The sequence below is a fragment of the Leptodactylus fuscus genome, chromosome 7, assembly GCF_031893055.1.
Source record: "Leptodactylus fuscus isolate aLepFus1 chromosome 7, aLepFus1.hap2, whole genome shotgun sequence".
NCBI lineage: Eukaryota > Metazoa > Chordata > Amphibia > Anura > Leptodactylidae > Leptodactylus > Leptodactylus fuscus.
Window position 1 is genome coordinate 147,092,332 of NC_134271.1, and position 13,092 is coordinate 147,105,423.

Here is a 13,092-nt window from a genome sequence, read left to right on the forward strand (position 1 = left end):
GTAGTTCCTGTTTCTATTGCATGAGATACAAAGCTTTCTAATGTCAGATATTTCATAACCCTGACACTTCCTGTGATCTGTAGCAGCCATATAGTTTCATATCCCTAAATATGTTATTGATGTAGCTTTTTTTAAATTAATATAACATATATACAGTGGCGTAATTACCGCCATAGCAGCAGAGGCAGCTGCCACAGGGCCTGGGACATTAGGGGCCCAGTGACAGCCGCTACCGCTGCTATCATTATACTCGGGGGTCTTTTCGGACCCCCGAGTATAATGATTGGCGGACCGGGAGAGGTAAGAAACATAAAAAAACACTGTTACTTACCTCTCCACGATTCTGGCCAGGCCTCCTTCCTTGTTCTTTTTTTTTTTCTTTTTTGGTAGAGTTGGAAGGGACCTCAAGGGCCATCGGGTCCAACCCCCTGCAAGTGCAGGTTTTCCTAAATCATCCCAGCTATATGTTTATCCAGATTCCGCTTGAAGATTTCCATTAATGGAGCGCCCACCACCTCCCGTGGCAGCCTATTCCACTCTCTCACTACCCTCACTGTCAGAAAGTTTTTCCTAATGTCTAATCTGTATCTCTTTCCCTTTAGTTTCATCCCATTGCTTCTTGTACTTCCTTGTGCTAATGAGACTGTGTATTCCTTACCTGTCTGGACTGTGGACTGTGGGGGGGATAGATGTGGGGTGCAGGGTGTACCGATGTGAAATGGGCAGGCTCAGTTTAGAAGTGGGTGGAGCTAAATTTGATGTGGCCCAACCACATTTTGTCCCTCTTTCTGTGTTGTCTGACGTCACATGAACCCGGCTTGCGTCCCGGGTCATGTAACGTCCGACGTCACAGAAGAAGGACGGCAGCAGAGGCCGACAGCGTAGGAGCTGGGGGACAGGTAAAAAACAGTAGTTTTTTTTGTTTTTATTCCCCCGGGTCTCCGATTATTATACTCTGGGGTCTGAAAAGACCCCAGAGTATAAAAATTGTTTATGGGTGTCCACAGTGGGAAACAATACTTGCAGGAGCCACTATGGGGCATAATACTGTGTGCAGGGGCCAATATTGGGGATAATACTGTGTGCAGGGGCCACTATTGGGGATAATACTGTGTGCAGGGGCCACTATGGGGGATAATACTGTGTGCAGGGGCCACTATGGGGGATAATACTGTGCAGGGGCCACTATAGGCTATAATACTGTGTGCAGGGGCCACTATGGGGGATAATACTGTGTGCAGGGGCCACTATGGGGGATAATACTGTGTGCAGGAGCCACTCTATGGGGCATAATTCTGTGTGCAGGGGCCACTATGGGGTATAATACTGTGTGCAGGGGCCACTATGGGGCATAATACTGTGTGCAGGGGCCACTATGGGGCATAATACTGTGTGCAGGGGCCACTATGGGGCATAATAATGTGTGCAGGGGCCACTATGGGGCATAATACTGTGTGTAGGAGCCACTATGGGACATAATACTGTGTGCAGGGGCCACTATGGGGCATAATACTGTGTGTAGGAGCCACTATGGGGGATAATACTGTGTGCAGGGGCATTATGGGGCATAATACTGTGTGCAGGGGCCACTATGGGGGATAATAGAACGTGCAGGAATGCGTAGGAGGGGATCGGTCGAGGTCTTCGGCGTCGGTGTTGGTGGTGGGGGGGGGGTGCATGTCAAAAGTTCACCACGGGGCCCCGCTATTCCTAATTATGCCACTGCATATATAGATACAGTATTTATAGTTTTGTTCACATCCCCTGTCCCCCTGTAAGCATCTTTTGTGGTGTTTGATTTCTGATCATAAAACTAATCGATTTCTATAAAATGAAAGATATAAAAAAAACATAACTTCTAGGATTAAGATGAAAACATGAAAATTGTTCGGACACCCTACACTCCCAGAATACTGTCGCAATGGTCTCTAATGTACAAGCTTAAAAACAGGAGACAAATGTGTGTCCCTTCTTATGTCATTGCCTATACCGTTGGCTATACTAGTCCAAACAATTTTCAATGTGTTATTGAGCACCACTTGTTACAGCACTTAAAGGGTTATTTCCCTCTCAGCAAATTACTGTCAAGTTGGGTCTAACTGCTCCCATGTACCAACCTCGAGAAGGGCCAAGCTGAAATTTTTGGGGTACTTCACGAACATTTATTAAACTAATCTCGCGAGGTCCACAAATCACTAATGAGGTTACTGCACATCCAATTTAGTATTCAGAGTATTGCTTGTTACTAGAGATGGAGATACAAGTTTAGAAAAAAAATTCAGAATCAACACTGATGGGTGAAGTAAAATTCGCAAAAAAAAAATCTTAAAATATTCCAAAGGTATATCTTCCAAAGACATTGCCGCCCCCTAGAGCAGCAATAGCACTAGGCTGTAAAATGTTTCCTCCGGCAGTACAGTGACATTGGTAGCTAAAACTAATGGCACCGATAACTCTGCAATGGATGAACCTAGAAACAACATTGATAGTAAAGGTATATAACATGCTGAGTAGAGATGAGAGAACAGTAAAATGTTCGAGGTTCGATATTCGTTTTGAGTAGCCGCTCAATATTCGACTACTCAAATCGAATATCAAACCCTATTATAGTGTATGGGGGGAAATGCTCGTTTCAGGAGTAGGCAACATTTGATCAAATTATACTTACCAAGTCCACGAGTGAGGGTCGGGCTGAATTCTCCGAGCAGTCTTTTCCGTGCAGCGTCCCCGCGGCATCTTCTGGCTCTGAATTCACTCTGCCAGACATCGGGCCTGGGCAGAGCCAACTGCGCATGCCCGCACTACAAGTGGACATGCGCAGTCGGCTCTGTCCAGGCCCGGTGCCTGGCAGAGTGAATTCAGAGCTGGAAGACACCGCGGGAAAGCTGCACGGAGAAGACTTCTAAAGGTAGGAGAAGAACCAGCGTTGATTGGCCGATTGTATAGCATTCGGCCAATCAATGCTGGTTCTGCATCGAACTTTTCCATTCGAATAGCAAGTTGTACTCGATCGAGTATGAGTATTTCGAATACTGTAGTATTCGATCGAATACCTACTCATCTCTAATGCTGAGTGATAGAAATGGAGAGGAAGGAGAGATAGAACATGGCTACTTATTTAGCCAAGACGGACTGTGCATCACATGACTCAAAGGACTCATGTCTATAGAAGTCTATTCAGGGGGTCAGATTGAACACGAAAAGCTGGAGAAACCCAAGCTTAGACTAGATGCTAGAGGTGAATAGAAGGCTTCTATAGTGCTTTACTCACATCAGTTACGTGTCAGGACTTCTCTATATATGTCCCGCGTGGCCCTGGGGCGAGAGTGAGAATAAGAAAGAGATTGTTATATGAGGAAATATCCTCTTCTTACTGTGTGACAGCTAGATTCCAATTACCAGCTCAGAGAGAAACTATGTACAGCCCAGACGGGGAAACGCTGCCAAATAATACATAATCTAAGTCACAAAACAGCTCACCGTGAAAACTAGAATGGTACTATAGGCACGCTTTAACTTCATGAACTGGGACAACGTCCTCAAAAACAGAACAGATGCTAAATGGGACATTAGTAAAGGGATTTTCAATTTTCATTGTGAGAGGCATCTCCTAAGAAGACAAGGATTAGGAACAGGAGAAAACTCAAGAGGATGGATAAAAAGCTAAAGGAAGCAACAAAACCATTTACACTACTGAAACAGGGCGGCAGCAAAGAAGCATGAAAAACTATAAGAAAAAAAAAACTAAAAGAAAAAGCTAGAGACAGAAAAGTTCAGCGCCAATGAGGGCAAACCCTAAAATATTCTTCAATTATATTAAAAAGGTCACAACAAAAAAAGAATTTTAGAAAGTGAGAAATTGGATGAGCGGAGAGAGAATGTACTAAAGAATGGCAGGAATTTAATAAGACTGACATTTCATATGCCATTCCTCATGAATTCCTATGTTGGCACAAGATGCAACTCAAATTTTAAGAGACTCTGCCTGTTAATAATTTAGGAGTACAGTGGAAGGCGCCATGTGCCAGAAATGGGAGCGTTTTCCAGCATGAGTTCTCTAAGATCATTGCTGATGTCTTTCCTCCTTGGCATTGTACCAATACACATCTGAAGACTTTAGACCAGCAAACTGCTAAATGTTGTTCAAGATCAATTTATCAAGGGCATTTGAAGAGGCAGTAAGTGTGTACATAAGGAAAGAGAAGAAGAAACAGAAAAGAGAGAGAACATTTTAAATAAGGGGAATATACCACTGAAAAAGAAACTTCAGGTGGATCCAAAACTGAATCCCCTTTTAAAATTTCTCCTAAGATGGGAAATCAATCCAAATTTTGCAATTTTCTGAACTCATCAACTGTCCCTGAGAAATCTAAATGCCTAAAGTAGAGGGATACATTGTGGCTCCTTCCTTTATGCTTCAAACACTGGAGAAGGGGCTAAATCTGTCACATGGGTTTATGGCATTTTACAGAAATCACTGACCTGAGACCCTGAGAACTGATAAAAACCTGGAATTTTTTATATCGTTTGTACCAATTACTAATAACCCTCCCCCCTTCCTCCTGGAATTCTATTCCTATGTGTCCTTTTGTACATAAATATACATCCTTCAGAAATGGTTTTAAATTTACTTGAGAAGGGAGCCGAGAGTTCCAAAACGTTGTAATCTGTCATCATTATTAGTTAGCCATTAAAAAGGTATCAACTACTGAAGACTATCAAGTTTTTAGTTTTTTTATATTTCCTACCCACTGACTAACACGGTACGAGAACAAACATTTTCCTTATCCTTTATCCCTAGTGACAGTCCACCAGGGTTCATTGAACCTATGAAGGTCCGTCATCTAACAATTCAATACTGTAAGAGATTCTGTTGCCTGGTATTAAATCGTCTTAGGTGATCCTTCCTGTCTATAGTCATCAAACATTCTCCCCCCGCTTTTATTATAGAAATTAAGGAGAATCTAAATTTGGGACAATAAGCCACCAACAGGTCATGGGGCAATATCCACTTGCCACTATTTCTGGGGTATACTCCAGCAGAGTGTTCATGTATTATATGGAGACCATTTATTAGACCAATCCAAAAAATAGAACTTATAAAATCTAGGAATGTACAATAAAAACTGAAGGTGGGGGTAATAAAGGTAAAAAAAATGGTTATCTAGGTCGAATATAAAAACACGTTGCACAGCAGTATAAATGAGTGGACCAGTTTGGATTGAAAAAAGACTCAACTTCAATTTTACAAATGTTTCTGGTTTGACCCAAAGCAAAAACTTTTGTGGCTTTTCACCAACAAACCAATATGTGGAGTCCCAGGGGAGGTTCTGCAACATAATAAACATTGGCATGCCCCACATGACTGCTGAAGGCCAATCACAGGCTTCAGGGTGATTGACATAATCCAGGAGGCTGGAAGAGGCCAGAAGTGGACGCCGAGGGCCAACCAGACGCTGGGAAGTAACCCAGGAGAGGAGGTGCAAGGGGAGTATAGGCGTTTATTATGTGGTCACACCTTCCCTGGGCCTTGATTTATTATAAGCTGGAGTCTGATGAGACCCCAGAGTGTAATGATATCCAGGAGATAAAACGGACAGGCAAACCGACAAGTATTCATCAAAGCAAATCTCGTGAAGTTAGACCAGCCTACACAATACATAAAGATGGAGCCAAGTTTAACATGACTTCTAGCACATACAATTACTGGTCACTTGACCTTTTTCCGTTGCTTACAATGACTTTTGTTGTGTTATCGTGACACAGAAAGTTATCAGAATCAAGTTGAAGATGGCTACATCTGCATTGTGTTGTCAGTAATATTTACGTAATTAACACAGTTGTCAGTCATTGGCTCCAGGTGTAGATTGGTATGTACAGCCTCAGCTGTGGGAACATGGGTGGACATTGCTTTTGGATCTTGTACAGTAGCTGGTTCCATAGACTTCATCCACTTTATATGATGGAAGGCAAACAGTGCAGCAGCTATTAATACACATGTAGATAACGTCAGACGGATTATATTCTGCCGGGTATATCGGATATTACCTGTGTAAAAATAAATGCAATGAGTGCATGCTAGCAAAAGCTTGAGAGATCTCCCACTAAATAATGTTATACCTCACATTATTATACTACAACCAAATCTCCAAAAATTGGACTCAAAAAATTTGCTAAATTTTAGCATTTCTGAGATTGCAACTTTTTGAGAAGTTTATCATTTCTGTATCTCCTCTTATGGCAGTTTTACATGGCTTCCCGAATTACTGCCACATTCGGTACAGCTTTGGGCCTGGTAAATTTTGGAGTATAATAGTTTCACTTCTGGTTCGCGAGTGACAAATCCCAAAGTTTAGAGTTTGAGTCAAACCCAAAACTTTTGTACAATTTGGGCCAAATCCATTTTCATGATCTCCAGTCATAATAATTAGAGATGAGTGAGTAGTATTCGATTGAGTAGGTATTCGATCGAATACTATTTTATTCGAAATACTCATACTCGATCGAGTACCACTTGCTATTTGAATGGAAAAATTTGAATCAGAACCAGCGTTGATTGGCCGAATACTATACAGTCGGCCAATCAACGCTGGTTCTTCTCCTACCTTTAGAAGTCTTCTCCGCCAGCGTCCCCGCGGTGTCTTCCGGCTCTGAATTCACTCTGCCAGGCATCGGGCCTGAGCCAACTGCGCATGCCCGCGCTACAAGAAAATGGCCACTTTGACTGTAAGCGACCATTTTCTTGTAGTGCGGGCATGCGCAGTCGGCTCTGCCCAGCCCCGTGCCTGGCAGAGTGAATTCAGAGCCGGAAGATGCCGCGGGGACGCTGCGCGGAGAAGACTTCTCGGAGAATCCAACCCGACCCTCACTCGTGGACTTGGTAAGTTCAATTTGATCGAATGTTGCCTACCCCTGAAACGAGCATTTTTCCCCCATAGAGTATAATAGGATTCGATATTTGATTCGAGTAGTCGAATATTGAGGGGCTACTCAAAATGAATATCGAGTATTTAACTACTCGCTCATCTCTAATAATAATCCTTTTTTTAAAAAAAGTGGCAATAAGTCAAGTGTTTACACCTTCCCAATTCCTCTATAAATTCATAAATGCTCCAAGTAGAGGAAGACGTTCTCACATCTTGGAGATGTAGGCAATATCTGTGCTCACCATCTAGTTGGATTACTTGCTCCGCACTTCTCTTCATTGCTCTGCCTTCCGAAGTTGATACTTGACATGAAAATTTCCCACAATCCTCCATTTGAACAGAATAGATTTTATAGTTGTCGCTGACACCAAATCCCTGAACAATCCCTCCTTCTCTGTAGAAAGTAAACCATAGTTGTATATTCTGTCTGGAAGGATGGAGCCTTGTCTGACATGTCAGGGTCATGTTATCTCCCATTGAAACTGAGTTTGGGGTCACTGATATTGTTGGAATTGAGAACAACTCTACAAATGAAAAAAAAGTGAAAATGTATTAGCAAATTGATTTTTTTGGATTTTTTTGAAAATGGCCATATATGGCGCAATAGCAGTCAATTTTTTTTACGATCTTTCTGATCCCCAAATAAACATTCAAGTTCAGCTTGCCCAAGAATACATCCGGAGGCTTATTTTGACTTTGCAGATGAAAGGTTATGACATGTTGAATTGCAACAGCCCAACTCTTCTTTTTATCAAATTGGCTATCAAAAAAATGTGGTGGTTTATAAAATTTATTTTGCTTACTTGTATAGCTCCATCACATTCTACAGCGCTTTACAGATATTGTCAACTCTGTCCCATATAAATCTCACAATCTAAGTTCCCTATCAGTATGTCTTTGGAGTGTGGGAGGAAACCCACCAAACATGTGGAGAACATACAAGCTCCACCATTCTGTCCATCGAGCAATCCTAAAGCAACCTTATAGAGTAATTTGGATATTGCTTATAAAGAAGTCTAGAGTAGCTGGTGAGAAAATAAAATGTTACCCCAACTCCATGTAGTGACTTTATTAACATATTATGAAATTCCTTTTTTTTTTTTTTTTACTTAACATTTTGATCGTAACTTTACCAAAATTTCTCGTCTTAGGGTGCATGCACACTGAGTAACGCCGGGCGTGTATGAGAGCCGTACACGCCGGCATTACGGCAGACTGCCGAACACTTCCCATTCACTTCAATGGGAGCGCTCGTAAACGCCGCTGTTACGAGCGCTCCCATTGAAGTGAATGGGAAGTGTTCGGAAGTCTGCCGTAATGACGGCGTGTACGGCTCTCATACACGCCCGGCGTTACTCAGTGTGCATGCACCCTTACTGTTGAGAAGGATTGAAGGTTCCTTTAGTCCTCCTGGGATAGTGAAATTATTGGTTTTCATCAGTGTTTGTTGTTATCTCCATTTTACATAGAGTATAATTTAATTTAAATTTTTTGGATGCCTACCTTCTATCCGTATATAATACCCATGACTTCTCCTCACTACAGTGTCGATTACATTTTTTATTTCACATGTATAATTCCCAGAATCCTCTATTTGAGCAGATCGAGCTTCATATTTATTAGATGAGGTGAACCCCTGAACCTTCTGTCCATCTCTGTAGAAAGCAAATTGGACTTCTGTCGGCTTTATGGTTGGACCAAGAGTCGTGTCACATGTCAGGGTCATGGGATCTCCTTCAACCACTACACTATTGGTCATGATCATCTTTGGTTGAGAGAAGAATCCTAAAGAAATGGTGAAATTAATGACCGGATAATAAATTTGTAAAAAATTTTGAAAGATTTCCCCACAAGACATATACAATGTCCACACTCACCTTCTATCTGGATTATTTGCTCGGCACTTCTCTTCCTTACTCTGCCATCTGTAGTTTCCACCTCACATGAATATTTCCCAGAATCCTCCAGCTGTACATTGTAGACTTCATAGGTATCACTGACACCAAATCCCTGAACAATCCCTCCTTCTCTGTAGAAAGCAATCCGCAGTTGTGTATTGTGTCTGGGAGAAGGGAGACTTGTCTGACATGTTAGGGTCATGATATTCTTCTCAAAAATCGGTGTTATGGTCACTTTTGTTCTCGGAATGGGGAATAGCTCTAGAACAGAAATATAGTGATAATATGTATTGTTGGTAAAGGGATTTTCTGATAAATTCCTTGACAATCCAGCACTTAGGCTGGTGTTCCCTGACGGTTAGACACTAGAGATGAGCGAACAGTAAAATGTCCGAGGTTCGATATTCGTTTCAAGTAGCCCCTCAATATTCGACTACTCAAATTGAATATTGAACCCTATTATAATCTATGGGGGGAAAATGCTCGTTTCAGGGGTAGGCAACATTCGATCAAATTACACCTAGTCTACGAGTGAGGGTCGGGCTGGATCGTCTGTGCAGTCTTCTCCTTGCAGCGTCCCCGCGGCGTCTTCCGGCTCTGAATTCACTCTGCCAGGCATCAGGCCTTGGCAGAGCCAACTGCGCATGCCCGCACTACAAGTGGACATGCGCAGTCGGCTCTACCCAGGCCCGATGCCTGGCAGAGTGAACGAAGAGCCAGAAGACGCCGCGGGGAAGCTGCACGGAGAAGACTTCTAAAGGTAGGAGAAGAATCAGCATTAATTGGCTGACTGTATAGCATTCGGCCAGTCAATGCTGGTTCTGCATCGATCGAGTACAAGTATTTTGAATACCATAGTATTCGATCGAATACCTACTCGATCGAGTACTACTCGCTCATCTCTATTAGACACAACCTCGGGAGTCTACTGCTGTACATGCTAATTTTACCATTTGGCCAATAAGTGACTTCAGCAGTCATATGGGAAGATGTGACATGGAAAACTAAAGCAGCGGCACTGGAGAGGCTTCGGATCTATTAAGTGAGGGTTTTGCTATTTTATTTCATTTTCATCAATTGAAATGTGTAACAAAAATCCGTAAGAAATTCGCCACACATGAAACATGCGGTAGAGAGATAATCATCTACTATATTCAGTCCATCCTTCATTGCACAGGGCAATTCTAACTTTAAAATCTCCATCAAATTTGCCACAACTGAATCAATCCCCGATACCTGGAGATGACCTGTCCATTATAGTTGTACAAATACACCCGGAATATTTCATATATTGTATAGGTGATCCTGGACTTACCTTGAACAGATACAGAAACTTCATCTCCATGTTGGTAATGTCAGAGGTCTGCTCTGACATTGGTAATATCCACTGTGTGATGTTTCAGCATATGGTATTGTATAGGTTGTAAAGGTTGTTCTATTATATACTTCCTTGCTGTCTTTGTACCATGTATAATTCTGCTTTAATCTTCTAGTAGATCCCACATCACAGATCATTGTTATAATCGAAGATCGAAATATCCGATTATAAATTGGAAGAAAGTTCACCACGGGTCTGATGGCGGCTCCTATAAGACATCATTTTATTATAAACAATTTAGGTATCTCCGCGATTAGAGATGTCCAAACTATTAAATTATACATATATCTATTCCATATGGAAAAAAAAATCCAAATGTCTCCTAAAAAGGAAAAAAAATGAATAAAAAGTGATCAAACCATCAGACCTTCCCCCAAATGGTATCAGTAAAAAGGTCATTATGTCCTGCATTAAAAGACCTCATACCCAGCTCCATACATGTACATATGAAAAGGTTACATGTGTCAGAACATGGCGACATAGATCATGGAATAAACCTCCAAGTGTGAATGTATGTAGTGGGTTGTATACAAGTGACATCACTATTCTCCATACAGAAGGGTCAGTTTTATTGTATAAAGGATAATAGAACAAAGCTGGTCACTTACCTTCTTGTATGAGAACCAGCCCTATAAACAGAATAGAAGAAGAGTGATCAGATATCATATAGTCCTGGTACAGATGAGTGAACCAGTTCAGATCATATTGGATTTGGCCCACATTTTCCAAAAATTTCAGGTTTGACCCAAACCTGGAACCTTGGGGGTTAGTCACCCGCCAAACAGAAATGAAAGTATTATACTCTTGGGTCTCTTTACTGGACAAGGCACAGGGAGGTGTAAAAATAAATAGTTATACTCCCTTTCTCTCAACTCTTGCAGGCATTCTCACGGCATCTGCCAGACGAAGACCCAGAAGGAGCGCCAGACACCGCAAAGATGCCCAGAAGAGGCGCAGGAAGGAGAGTATAAATGTTTGTTATTTTTTAATCCTCCCCTGGGCCTCCACCTATTACTCTCTGGGGTCTGAAGAAACCTCAAAATATAATCATTTTATTTCTGGTTCCTGGTAAAATTATTAAACCCGAAATTAATCTTTGGGCTCAGCCACCTGATTCCCAATAGGAAACAGAAGTTTGCTGATCTCTACTCCTCATACATTCTTTTATTGGAGGTTATTACTAGAGATGAGTGAATCTTGTTCTACTTTAATTTTGGACAAAACTTGTTTTACTTGTTCGGTCTCAACTGAAAGCTCTATAATAATACTCGGGGGGTCTCTTCAGACCCTAAGAGTATAATATTTGGAAGTCCAGAAGAAATGTAGAGAAATAGTAATAAAGCTCCTTTACATAGTTACATATTGACATAGTACAGTAGATGAGGTTGGATAAAGACATTAGTCCATCAAGTCCAACCTATGACCCTATAATCCCTACAGTGTTGATCCAGGGGAAGGCAAAAAACCCCATGAGCCTCATGCCAATTGCCCTATTTCAGGGGAAAAAATTCCTTCCCGACTCCAAATCTGAGTCTTTATAGCGTCCAGTGATATTTCCTCGGCATCTTCTAGCCTCCTGGATGACATCAGTGGCTCAATTCACCACTAGGGTTGGGCAATTGTGCTTGGAAAAGATCGGATTCCGATCGGCGATCGAGAAAATTTCACGATTGCGATTGGAAGTCCGAACACGATCTTTTTAGGTGAGATCGAGATAGGTGATCTTTTCCCACAATGCTTTGCTTAGCCTTCCCACTGAGTATACACTGTATACTTAGTGTGAAGGCTCCGCTGCAGTTCCATAGGAATGAATGGAAGCAGCCGGCACACAGCCGTAACCCCCTGCGCGCTGTCTGCCTCCATTCATTCTAATGGGAGACTAAACTAAACATCTCTAGTAGCTACTTACCTGCAGAGGTGGCTGCTCCGGTGCCCAGTGTTCTCCTTCTTCTTTTCCTCGCTCCGGTGGCCACACTCTCCTAACCCGGCAGGGAGGTGGCAGTGAAGGGTGAACAGCAGCGTGGAGCGTCAGCGAGGCAAAGAAGAAGGAGAGCACTGGAGCAGCCATCTCTGCAGGTAAGTGGACACCAGGGGGGACTAAGTAGCCAGAGGATTAACAAAAAATCCTCTGGCTACTTAATGATTCACTACACAGCGTGGATTCTAACAATTAAAGACAATTGTTAGATTCCATGCTGTATAGTGAATAGGATTGCTTTTAAAATCCGATCTCCGATTAATAAAAAAATCCCATTGACTTGCATTGGGATCGGAATTGGGATCGGGTTCGAATGAAAAATGATCGGAAATTGGATTTTAAAATCGATCCTGAAAAGTCAAGATCGGCTCAACCCTATTCACCACTTGTGATTGACCTTCATTGATAACATCATTGATCGATGTCTTGACACTTTGACTCAAATGGCATGACATGAAAGCCCCCCATGTTGTGGACATTGATGTTACCAAGGATTCCAGAAGATTCTCAGACAGTTTAACGGTTTAGTCATTTGTAGACAATATGGAATTTTAACTTTTTCTATGTGTCCTTTGGGTTACCGAAGACAAAGATTTTATTAAGGTGCCAGATATTGCCATTTCTGAAATAATACACACTGGAAGCTAGCCTTGTGTCACCGAGTACCACAGCACTATTGACAGGGACAGCAGAGCATTGGTGAATTCTCTGTTATGTCGCTGTGGTGCTATTGGTGTCTCTTGGTGTTCCAACTCTTCCCCCAAGCTTCACCATATCTAGATCCGGGGGTTTGTAGACATCTGACGACACTAAAAGTAAGGGCTAGTTGACACGTGAACTGCCCGCGCGGGTCAAAACCCGCCTGCCGCGACCATCGCGGTCTCGGCTTTCCCCTCCGCTGTCAGCTCAAAT

At 42.3% G+C, this 13,092-nt stretch overlaps 1 protein-coding gene across 1 annotated transcript in view; it reads right to left on the reverse strand.

The window, feature by feature from the left end:
• Nucleotides 1-5,794: 5,794 nt before the first annotated feature.
• LOC142213428 (Fc receptor-like protein 5) overlaps nucleotides 5,795-13,092 on the reverse strand; it is a 145,280-nt gene continuing 137,982 nt past the window's right edge. The window contains exons 7-10 of the mRNA XM_075281745.1: nucleotides 8,804-9,085; nucleotides 8,430-8,711; nucleotides 7,169-7,450; nucleotides 5,795-6,048 (exon numbers count right to left, since the gene is read on the reverse strand). Coding sequence (XP_075137846.1) covers nucleotides 5,795-6,048; nucleotides 7,169-7,450; nucleotides 8,430-8,711; nucleotides 8,804-9,085 — 1,100 coding nt within the window. The remainder of the gene's footprint in view (nucleotides 6,049-7,168; nucleotides 7,451-8,429; nucleotides 8,712-8,803; nucleotides 9,086-13,092) is intronic.